The sequence below is a fragment of the Syngnathoides biaculeatus genome, chromosome 22 (genome assembly GCF_019802595.1).
Source record: "Syngnathoides biaculeatus isolate LvHL_M chromosome 22, ASM1980259v1, whole genome shotgun sequence".
Lineage (NCBI taxonomy): Eukaryota > Metazoa > Chordata > Actinopteri > Syngnathiformes > Syngnathidae > Syngnathoides > Syngnathoides biaculeatus.
Genome location: NC_084661.1, coordinates 3,500,078 through 3,512,558, shown reverse-complemented (window position 1 = coordinate 3,512,558; position 12,481 = coordinate 3,500,078). Strand labels below are relative to the sequence as shown.

The 12,481-nt window shown below is 42.0% G+C and overlaps 1 protein-coding gene across 8 annotated transcripts in view; it reads left to right on the top strand.

Annotated features, from left to right (window-relative positions):
• The window catches only part of jmjd1cb (jumonji domain containing 1Cb), a 246,137-nt gene that overhangs the window by 61,304 nt on the left and 172,352 nt on the right, over positions 1–12,481 (top strand). For 2 of the 8 annotated variants that reach the window (XM_061811231.1, XM_061811230.1), the window contains exon 2: positions 491–625. The exons of 5 other annotated variants lie outside the window; for them this stretch is intronic. In XM_061811231.1, coding sequence (XP_061667215.1) covers positions 602–625 — 24 coding nt within the window. In that variant the 5' untranslated portion in view covers positions 491–601. Of the gene's footprint in view, positions 1–490; positions 626–9,130; positions 9,261–12,481 lie in introns of all 8 variants that reach the window. One more of the 8 variants, XM_061811227.1, reaches the window with a different exon arrangement.

The following is a 12,481-nucleotide window of genomic DNA, read 5'->3' as shown; positions in this document are numbered from 1 at the left end:
TATATTCCACCTCCTTAACTGCCCCCTCCCAGGGCATTAGGAGCTCGATGATGTAGATAATTTTGATAGCGGCAGACCAAAGTACAAGATCTGGTCGTAGAGTGGTAGCTGCATTCTCAGCTGGAAAGCAGAGCTTCTTGTCCAGGTCTGTCAGCGGCTTCCAGTCGCATGCACTGCCCAGCTATCCGCTGTCTATGTGAAGAGAAGGGTGAGTGACAAGCAAAAGGCATTGTGGGGGATGGAGGAGGAAGCAAACGTTTGACAGCTGAGACAAAACATGCGTACAAATGGACAACACAGACAACTTAATTCCACTAAAGTTTCTTGGGGCCCATGGTGAATGAAGATGAATAAACTTGCAAAAACAAAAAAAAACTCACAAAAAAGTTCTACTTTACCATTAAGTGCGAGCGTGATTCAGTGACAGTCGTATGTCCTAGGGCAATGAAAAACATCATGGGTAAAGACTGACATCCCTCCTCGCCAACAGGATACCTGGAACATGCTACAGCGATAGCCAAAGAGATAGCAGCTCTATTTCCATACCAACCAAGATACAGGATATGCATCATGGATAAAGACTGACGTCGATCCACAGCCAATGGGATGTAAGGAAGATGCTAAGGTGAAAGCCAATGGGAGAGCAGCTCTAACGTGCCACACACACCAAGATACAGGATATTTACATTCAATGGAATTTGGGGTATCCAGCGCCCAGTTTTTCCATTCGTGTCCTGAATTTTTCTTTATCCGAGACGTTTGTAAGTAGAGGTACCACTCTCCATGTTTGAGCCAGTATCTACTCACGAATGTGCCTGAAACAACGTGCCATTTTTGGATGTGCCTTATCTTTTCCTCTCACCGCTCACTCTTCTCTTTTGGTCTCACATATCCTTCGTATGAGGAAATGAAGAGGAGTAGAAGAGGGGTAGGGAAGGAAGGTTCATAGCACTGTGCTGAAGGCTGTTTACGTTGCCTCTCATGCACAGAGTCTTGTTTATTCCTCCCTTGTCTACCAAGTATTTTCTGTCATCCTCTTCTCTCCTCTCTTTGCTTTGCTCTGATATGACCCTGTAGGATCGGGAATGTCCCTTCACACTGTCATTGACTATCACTCAGCTCATATGCTCTATCTCTATCTCTCTTTCTCTTTCTCTCCCTCTCTCTCTCTCTTTGAATGTAAGTTTGCAATTTTCAATATATCGCAAAAACTTAAAAACCTTTCTCGATAAGTTTTCTGATAGGAATGTAAATGTTGTAACCTGATTCTTTTAATAAGCCATGTAACTTCAATGGATGACACACAAGTCTGATATTGCTTATAGTGGTCAGAGGGTGTGTTTGCTCAAACACATTAAAAAATGCAGGAAACATTGATGGTACGTTTATAGAAGATTCTAAATGGCTGTGGGTGTGAATGTGAGTTTGAATTATTTGTCTATATGTGCCCTGTATTTTGCCAGTGAACAGTTCACGGTGTACCTCGACTTGCCTGGAGTCAGATGGGATAGGCTCCTGCCAACTGTGATCTAGTGAGGATAAGCGGGATGGAAAATGGATAGATAGATTGAAACCAGGAATCTTTTTCAGCATAGGGAAAATATCAAAATTGTCTTCAGTAATCCCTCATTTTTGCGGTTAATTGTTACCAGAACCACCCGGGAAAAGTGGAAAAACTCCGAAGTAGCGTGGGATATATGTTTATGTAGGTACCAGAATGTTTAAAATTTATAAACAGTATTTGTACTTAGCATATTTGAGACAAAAAGGGGTATTTAGTTAAATCTTTAATTATAAAACATTGTAAATATACCATATACTGTATTATAAATGTATAATATAATAAACACCTACTGTATTATACCTTCTGCTGGAGCTGCCATGTGGGTACCAGAATGTTTCATCAACAGTATAGCATTTATACTTTACCCAATTGAGACAAAATTTACAACACTACAAGTGTCTAGTTAATAATATAGTAACATTTGTATTGCAGTACAGAAAGTCACAAAGCAAACGTGTACTGTCTTGTCTGGAGCACCGAATTCCCGCAGCGCCCAGTTTCGACACCACTTCCAATGTGCCGATGTGATCTCACTTCTGTCCTGCTGGGGCTGTCATGCGGATACTAGAATGTTTATTCAACACAGCATTTATACATTTCCCACTTGAGACAAAAAATTACAACACCACAAGTGTCTAGTGACCCAATAACAATAAAATAAGTTTTATTGCAGGACAGAAAGTCCCAAACAAATCAAACGTGTGATGTCTTCTAGTGTAGTGCCGAATGTCCGTGGGCATTGTTGTGACGTCACCTCCGGCACGCTGCTGTAACGTCACTTCCAATTCGCCGGTGTGGCACCCTCCTCACTTTTGTTCGGGAGGAGAATCTCTCTCTCTCTCTCTCTCTCTCTCTCTCTCTGTCTCTCTCTCTGTCTCTCTCATTGCCTCAAAATAACTTGCATACCAGTGAAAACCTCAACAACAGCTACTCTATTCCTCTCTATCCTCTTGCGCATACCAGTGAAAACCTCAACAACAGCTACTCTATTCCTCTCTATCCTCTTGCATGTTGTACGCCTAACCTTTCCAGTACCTTCCAAACTTCTCTGCTTTTAAATGCAGACTGGTGAAGTGTTAGCCATTCACCCTGGGGATCCATGACAACAATATAACCAAATTTTGAATATAAGCATAATCATTATTGAAACTTTTATGTTTATGACCCTTCTTCACCAAAGTGTACTGTACATGTACTTCACCTTACATTGTCGAGCACAGTTGCATTCGTCTTCACATACTAAAACACTAACAATGACAAGACAATGGGTATCCAAAAAAGTGTTTCGTTTAAAAGTTGCCTTCAGAGTGTTGCATTATTTTTGGAGGTCTGTGGGAAAAGGGATTGTTTTGGCAATGCGGTCCACTATGCAAACTTATTCACAGAAAAAGCAAGAAAAATGCAGTCTTTTGTTTTGTGTTTAATTAACCTGTAAGTATTACTACCATGTTCATTTTTGTGTATGTCTGAGGGAAGAGGAGACAGAATTTTGAGACAATTTCAGTTTTTCCATACACACAGCAGCAAAATTCATCATCATTGCATGATTTTTGTTCAAAACTATTGCGAGTCCATTTGCACCATTGATGGCAGTTGAATTAAAATATCCATGTTAACATGGATGACTGGTATTGAATGAATTACTATCATCAGACACTCGTTTTCAACATCCTTTGTTTCACATCACTATCTCCATTAGGCCAGTGATCCTGACCGTGTATCATTTGTATCATTTGCCTTATTTATTTGTTGTCATTCCACTCTGAGATTAAGATGGGCTGCTTGATAGCTACAAGTTGCTCATGGTTTGACCCCTCTACATTTACAGTGCAGTGATGTATAATCTGGATATCACTCACGACTGCAGAGCAACTTTCTGGCTGGTTGCACTGTTCCAACTCAGTAACAGCCAATGAACACAAGACATGAACGCAAACTGCCAATGCAGTGCTGTAAAGGCCACCTTATTAAATAGAAAGCAATACACATGCCCAAGAATATAAAGTAGATTTAATAGATAAGAAACTGCTTCTACAACTGTGTCCATACATACAATGTTCTTAATACTTCAGTATAATTCTGGAATTCACTCTAGTATGAAACAGTAATGTCATTTTATAAACACACCAGTAAACGTGGTATTACAGAATAAAAAAAAAAAAAGAGAAAATAACCCCCCCAAAAAAACAAAATATTTTTCATGTACATTTAGTAGACAAATCCCTTTGTATTCTCTCTCTGCATTCCTCTCCCTCTAGATAACCACACAGAGGTATACATAGTACAGGTACAGGTATAGGTACAGGTATTGTACAGGTATACATTACAGATGTAACTTCTGTACACATGACTTGAGGACATGATGCCATAGGCATATTATGCATAAATGAGAAGTGATTAATATGGTGCAGTGGATTCTTGTTTGAGTGTCTGCCTGACAGTTCTGAGGACTAGGGTTCAAATCATCAAATAATTGTCCTTTGTAATCGTAGTCTTGACTAGGAGGTAGCGTTTTGAAAAATCTATTGAATTCCAGTGGAGACGACAGTAACCTGAAATAGTGTGAGTGGTGGAATTTTTATACAGAAGTTCTGCTTTTGTGCATTAGCAAATATTCAATGGAATGGACCATAAAATGTGAAGAAAGTGAAAGACTACTTATGCTGTACTTTCCGAATGCACTCTATATAACCTCTGATTTGGGCGTATGCAATTGCTACTTCATCTTTTAAATTATATTTATTATTTTAAATGCCTGGCAGTGTTCCATTCTTCTTTGTTCTCTCTTTCTGTTGTACCTGCTCACTGTGGATGGAAAATGAGTTTGTGTGTGTGGCATTGGTTTCTGCTCCCTCCAGTTACTATAGCAACAGACAGTTTTGTCATTCTTGTCGCGTATATGTTTTCTAGCTCCATACAATGTGTTTGGCCAGCTATACATTGGACAGCACATGTATAATAGTAGACGCACAAGTTAAAACACAATAGGGTTATTCGTTTGGTTACTTGCCTATTGTGACCTTATAAAGACAGCAGGACATGACTCACTAATATGTGCGTCAGACAGTACTGTGTGTGTTTTTGGGTGGGTGTGCGTGTCCACACATTTGGTTAGGTAATTTTTTGGACTCGGAATACTTTGTTTTATTATTCATACCATGCTGGACATTGAAAATCATGACGTGAATGTGAGGCAGCAAATTACTGTTAAGTTATTGTTGGTAACTGAGATGCATTTCCTATTTTGTTCTTCTTCTTTTCCTTTCGGCTTGTCCCGTTAGGGGTCGCCACAGCGTGTCATCTTTTGCCATCTTAGCCTATCTCCTGCATCTTCCTCTCTAACCCCAACTGCCCTCATGTCTTCCCTCACCACATCCATAAACCTTCTTTTTGGTCTTCCTCTCGCCCTTTTGCCTGGCAGCTCCATCCTCAGCACCCTACCACCAATATACTCACTCTCTCGCCTCTGAACATGTCCAAACCATCGAAGTCTGCTCTCTCAAATCTTGTCTCCAAAACATCCAACTTTGGCTGTCCCTCTAATGAGCTCATTTCTAATCCTATTCAACCTGCTCACTCCGAGCGAGAACCTCAACATCTTCATTTCTGCCACCTCCATTTCTGCTTCCTGTTGTTTCTTCAGTGCCACCGTCTCTAATCCGTACATCATAGGCGGCCTCACCACTGTTTTGTAAACTTTGCCCTTCATCCTAGCAGAGACTCTTCTGTCACATAACACACCAGACACCTTTCGCCAGCTGTTCCAACCTGCTTGCACCCGTTTCTTCACTTCCTTACCACACTCCCCATTGCTCTGGATTGTTGACCCTAAATATTTGAAGTCGGCCACCCACGCTATCTCTTCTCCCTGTAGCCTCACTCTTCCCCCTCCACTTTTCTCATTCACGCATATATATTCTGTTTTACTTTACTAATTAATTTACTAATCTTCATTCCTCTCCTTTCCAGTGCATGTCTCTATCTTTCTAATTGTTCCTCTGCATGCTCGCTGCTTTCACTGCATATGACAATATCTGCGAACATCATGGTCCAAGGGGATTCCAGTCTAACCTCATCTGTCAGCCTATCCATTACCACTGCAAACAGGAAGGGGCTCAGAGCTGATCCCTGATGCAGTCCCACCTCCACCTTAAATTCCTCTGTCACACCTAAGGCACACCTCACCATTGTTCTGCTGCCATCACACATGTCCTGTACTATTTTAACATACTTCTCTGCCACACCAGACTTACGCATGCAGTACCACAGTTCCTCTCTTGGTACTCTGTCATAGGCTTTCTGTAGATCCACAAAGACACAATGTAGCTCCTTCTGACCTTCTCTGTACTTTTCCACGAGCATCCTCAAGGCAAATAATGCATCTGTGGTACTCTTTCTAGGCATGAAACCATACTGTTGCTCGCAGATACTTAATTCTGTCCTGAGTTTAGCCTCCACTACTCTTTCCCATAACTTCATTGTGTGGCTCATCAACTTTATTCTTCAATAGTTCCCACAGCTCTGAACATCCCCTTTGTTTTTAAAAATGGGAACTAGAACACTTTTCCTCCATTCTTCAGGCATATTTTCGCCCGCTAGTATTCTGTTGAATAAGTTGGTCAAAAACTCCACAGCCATCTCTCCAAATTGCTTCCAGACCTCTACCGGTATGTCATCAGGACCAACTCCCTTTCCATTTTTCATCCTTTGCAGTGCCTTTCTGACTTCCCCCTTAGTAATCATTTCCACTTCCTGGTCCTTCACTCTTGCCTCTTCAACTCTTCCTTCTCTCTCATTTTCTTCATTCATCAACTTCTCAAAGTATTCTTTCCATCTATTTAGCACACTACTGGCACCAGTCAACACATTTCCATCTCTATCCTTAATCACCCTAACCTGCTACACATCCTTCCTATCTCTATCCCTCTGTCTGGCCAACCTGTAGAGATCCTTTTCTCCTTCTTTCGTGTCCAACCTGGTGTACATGTCTTCATATGCCTCTTGTTTAGCCTTTGCCACCTCTACCTTTGCCCTACGTCACATCTCGATGTACTCCTTTCACCTCTCCTCAGTCCTCTCAGTATCCCACTTCTTCTTCGCTAATCTCTTAACTTGGATGACTTCCTGTATTTTGGGGTTCCACCACCAAGTCTCCTTCTCCCCTTTCCTACCAAATATACTACATATATTCTGCTCGACTTCAACTAATCTTCATTGCTCTCCTTTCCAGTGCGTACCACCATCTTTCTTATTATTTGGCCGCCTGTTCCCTGCTTTCACTGCAGATCACAATATCATCTGCAAACATCATGGCCCAAGGGGATTCCAGTCTAACCTCGTCTGCCAGCCTATCCATTACTACCGCAAACAGGAAGAGGATCAGCACGGAACCCTGATGCAGTGCCACCTCCACCTTAAATTCTTCTGACTCACCAACGGCACATCTCACCACTGTTCTGCTGTCCTCATACATGTCCTGAACTATTTTAACATACTTCTCTGCCACACCAGACTTACGCATGCAGTACCACAGTTCCTCTCTTGGTACTCTGTCATAGGCTTTCTCTAGATCCACAAAGACACAATGTAGCTCCTTCTGACCTTCTCTGTACTTTTCCACGAGCATCCTCAAGGCAAATAATGCATCTGTGGTACTCTTTCTAGGCATGAAACCATACTGTTGCTCGCAGATACTTAATTCTGTCCTGAGTTTAGCCTCCACTACTCTTTCCCATAACTTCATTGTGTGGCTCATCGACTTTATTCTTCAATAGTTCCCACAGCTCTGAACATCCCCTTTGTTTTTAAAAATGGGAACTAGAACACTTTTCCTCCATTCTTCAGGCATATTTTCGCCCGCTAGTATTCTGTTGAATAAGTTGGTCAAAAACTCCACAGCCATCTCTCCAAATTGCTTCCAGACCTCTACCGGTATGTCATCAGGACCAACTCCCTTTCCATTTTTCATCCTTTGCAGTGCCTTTCTGACTTCCCCCTTAGTAATCATTTCCACTTCCTGGTCCTTCACTCTTGCCTCTTCAACTCTTCCTTCTCTCTCATTTTCTTCATTCATCAACTTCTCAAAGTATTCTTTCCATCTATTTAGCACACTACTGGCACCAGTCAACACATTTCCATCTCTATCCTTAATCACCCTAACCTGCTACACATCCTTCCCATCTCTATCCCTCTGTCTGGCCAACCTGTAGAGATCCTTTTCTCCTTCTTTCGTGTCCAACCTGGTGTACATGTCTTCATATGCCTCTTGTTTAGCCTTTGCCACCTCTACCTTTGCCCTACGTCACATCTCGATGTACTCCTTTCACCTCTCCTCAGTCCTCTCAGTATCCCACTTCTTCTTCGCTAATCTCTTTACTTGTATGACTCCCTGTATTTTGGGGTTCCACCACCAAGTCTCCTTCTCCCCTTTCCTACCAGATGACACACCAAGTACTCTCCTGCCTGTCTCTCTGATCACCTTGGCTGTCGTCGTCCAGTCTTCCGGGAGCTTCGGTTGTCCATCGAGAGCCTGTCTCACCTCTTTCCGGCAGGCCGCACAACATTCTTCCTTTCTCAGCTTCCACCACATGGTTCTCTGCTCTACCTTTGTCTTCTTAATCTTCCTACCCACCACCAGAGTCATCCTACATACTACCATCCTATGCTGTCGAGCTACACTCTCCCCTACCACTACTTTACAGTCAGTAACCTCCTTCAGATTACATCGTCTTCACAAAATATAATCTACCTGCGTGGTTCTACCTCCGCTCTTGTAGGTCACTATATGTTCCTCCCTCTTCTGGAAATAAGTGTTCACTACAGCCATCTCCATCCTTTTTGCAAAGTCGACCACCATCTGTCCCTCAAAGTTCCTTTCCTGGATGCCGTACTTACCCATCACTTCTTCATCGCCCCTGTTTCCTTTACCAATAGTTCCATTACAATCTGCACCAATCACAACTCTCTCGCTGTCTGGGATGCTCAGAACTACTTCATCTAGTTCCTTCCAGAATTTCTCTTTCAACTCTAGGTCACATCCTACCTGTGGGGCATAGCCGCTAACCACATTATACATAACACCCTCAATTTCAAATTTCAGTCTCATCACTTGATCTAATACTCTTCTTTCACCTCCAAGACATTCTTAGCCAGCTCTTCCTTTAAAATAACCCCTACTCCATTTCTCTTCCCATCTACTCCGTGGTAGAATAATTTAAACCCTGCTCCCAAACTTCTCGCCTTACTACCTTTCCACCTGCTCTCTTGGATGCACAGAATATCAACCTTTTCCCATTTTGTTGTACCTACATTATTTTTTGGACATTAACTATCGAGTGTATTAAAACTTGTTTTACCAATGGTTGCCTGATTAGAATATTTATTCAGTACAGTGGTGCATTGAAGTACGAGTTAAATGCATTCTGTGAAAACACTCATAACACAAAACATTTATCTTGAACAATTTTTCGACATTGAAACCAATGTAAATTCTGTTGATCTGTTCAGGTTTTCTCCAATTAAACAAGGAAAAAGGTTTTAATGTGTATTATGTCTGATTTTGTACAGTGGTACCTCGACTGATGAAAGTCTCTACCAACGAAGGATTCAGGTTATGAAAAGCCTCCCTGGAAAATATTTCTCGAGTTACGAAAGAGGATATTCCTGGCATCACATCCCTCCATTGGGTCTGAGCTACGTCAGTCTTTATTTTTTATTTTTTTGGTGGGGTGGGGGGTTTGGGGCGTCAACGTTTACTGGTAACGCAATTCCTGTATGTTTGTCACTGAATCTATTGTCATACACTCACGCACACTCACACTGTTCAACTTCTTCGTGGATTTTTTTTTTTTTTTTTATTCTTTTTTTCACCATTGGCCCCAAGAAATTGATGGCCAGTGCGAGTGAGGAGAAGAAGAGAGTTGTTTTGTCCATCAAAACAAAACAAAAAATCTTTGAGAAATATGAAAAAGACGCATGCATGTGAATTCATGACTGCTGCTGCTCAACTTGAGTGGTTTGAAGTGGAGGTTGGTCCTAAAGTTGAGGAAATTGTTTCGGTGGGAAAGGCTAAGCAGGACATCAATGAGTTGGTTCGCCACGAATATCTTTTGACGGAGAAGTGAGGAAATTGACGAGTTAGTTTACCACAAGGATCTACCGATGGAGAAGCAAGGACATTGACGAGTTGGTTCACACACAACAATGCAGGAGCCTGTTTGAGGCTTAGAGGAGGAGGCAGCCACCATTCTGTTAGCCAGAAATAAAGATGTGTTGATGAAATTACATGACATTCCGGAATTTATTCAAAAGAATCATCCGTAACTTGTAAACTGGTCAAGCGGTCGCTCACTTCGATGATGTTAGGCTTGCATGCACAGATTATTAAAAGCTGTCAAAGGCAAACATCCTGAGATTGGTATTTCAGGGAACATAAAAAGTTAATGTTGTCTGTTTTTAATTTATAGTTTATGAAATTTATTAATTTTAGTGGAATTAAGTTGTGTGCGTGCCTCCACCTCTGAAGACGCCGCAATGCCTTTTTGCTTGCCACGTACTCGACAACAAAGATAAATGGACAAACATTTTTTAATTATTTACATCATATACATCCATCCATTTTCTTCGCCGTTTATCCTCATAAGGGTCACGGGGATTGCTGGAGCCTACCCCAGCTGTCAACGTGCAGGAAGCAGGATACACCCTGAACTGGTTGCCAGTCAGTCGCAGGGTAGATATAACGCTATCATTGAGCGGCAATCGATCCCACACTGCCTGCACCAAAGTCAGGCATGTGTACCACTACACTACCAGTGACCTACATCATATACACTTTGAATGCTTACTTTTAAGGCAAATGGACATCATTTTGTGTTATTCTTTAAATTATGTACACTTTGAATGCTTGTTTTTGGTGGAGAGGGTTGGAACAGGCCAGAGGTCAGAAAGCTATGGCTCGCGAGTCATAGCTGGGTCTTTTAATGGTTGCATATGGCTCACAAAGCCCTAATAACGACATACTGTACCTGCAATTTCTGTTGTGCAGGCAATGCAAATGATGCAGAGTTTGTCCTAGTGGGGTTGCCATAGTTTGTTGTGGCAGTCAATGTGCGTGCGGCCACCCGCCTCACCGCCCAAGCCACCTCTGCGTCGGTGTAAACGGCGGCCCACGCGCATCGATACATTTAGCACCCCTGACTTCCATACTTTATTCCGTTATTATGACGCAGCTCTTATGTTCCATTCTGAGAGAAGGATTGCGTTATCAGACGCGGATTTCTAGAATGTTTCTATAAGGGTGAGGATGGCTGTCGACGCAGCTTTTTATTAATAATGTTGCTTTCAGACATGTACACAAGTACACGGACACCACACTGCCTTCCCGCAACATTCGCTGGAAATAACATTCGTTCGAGTTTGGTGACTATACGTCATTTGGCTAGTGAGCTCGTGTTACATGCTACTAAACTGTCTTTGTACTTCTATTTTGTTATTGTTTTGTGTTGTATTGTAGTGTGTGTGATTATATTGTCTTAAACGCAATACAAGTGCTTTGTTATATTTTGCTGGTTTGATCGAGGGGATTCATTCTAAATTCGCACATAACATACGGTGTAAACTGAGAGATAAATTAGCTCCCCCCAACTATTATTTTTTTTAATAGCTCTATCCACACCTACCTGTCATTTGGAACACACAAAGGTCTTGTCCTTTGGACCTGTGCAATCCAGTTTTCACGACAAATCAGGTCTTTTGGAAACGTGTGAGCAGTGAATCCATCCTCCCGAGTGTTCGAGCAAAATCCAGCAACACTATGAGCCACCATTTTGGCTAACACGGAGAAAAAAATGGGTAATTTCTCGCCGGTACAAGAGGTAAAGCCGCTAGACTCGACTGCTGTAGGTATCTGCAAAATAAGTCCCTTCAAAACAGTCGACAGAATTTTCATGGTGGGAGATGAAAAAACTACATATCCGGCAATATTCTGATGTGCTGTGAACAAACAGATGAGGCCATTCTGTCTTTTTTTTTTTTTTTTTTTTTTGGTTAACAACATACTAAATTTCACATTTTATGTGTCAGTGGCACTTTAAATACACAGAGTGTAATTCTCATTGTTTTGTATAGCTTAACAGTAAATTTCAATTGCGAGTGGCAATAAACAGCTTGAAGCCATTTTTTTCCCCATAAGAATTCTTCTCTACATGCTAAACTGCTCATTATTATGGAGTGAGTTGAGAATCAGAATTAGCTTTAATGACCAAGTATGAAACAACACACAAGGAATTTGTCTCCGAAAGTTGGTGCCGCCCTGGTACGACATTCAGAACAAAATTCATCAGAACGATTCCTTATAAGAGTCACAGTTGTGCAAGATGCAAAGTCTTCTTTATTTTGAGCAGTTAAGAGTCCGTGGGAGACCGTCAACGCCCCACATTATGTTAAGCTCATACAGTGTGCCTTTACCCGTTCGCGGTTAAATTGTTATAGACCAGTGCAATGACAATTGTGCAAAAGCAGCAGTTTAAAGTGATGAATTGTGCGATAGTCAACAGCAGGGGTGCTCTATGTGTCGATCACGAGGCAGTTTTGGTCAATCGTGTGACGGCGTCCCCAAAAAAAAAAAAAAGACATCAGGCTGTCATCCGTCTTGTCGCTCGATTCAGGTGTGGCCAATACATCAATAGCATGCGTGTGAACGCGGGTTCTCGCAAACTGGCCTCCTATTCACGGTCTCACTTTTGCTTTCTTCACGGCAGTCGCGGCGATGCGTGCTTGCTCCCCAAGTCTGGGCACCCCTGGTCTGCAGTATATATTAAAAATACTAATAGGACCACCAGGATGTGGGGGTGTGTCCCAACAACAGTGCAAGGCAGAAAATAGTAGGTCCGCTGATCAAGAATTTAATGACTGAAATGC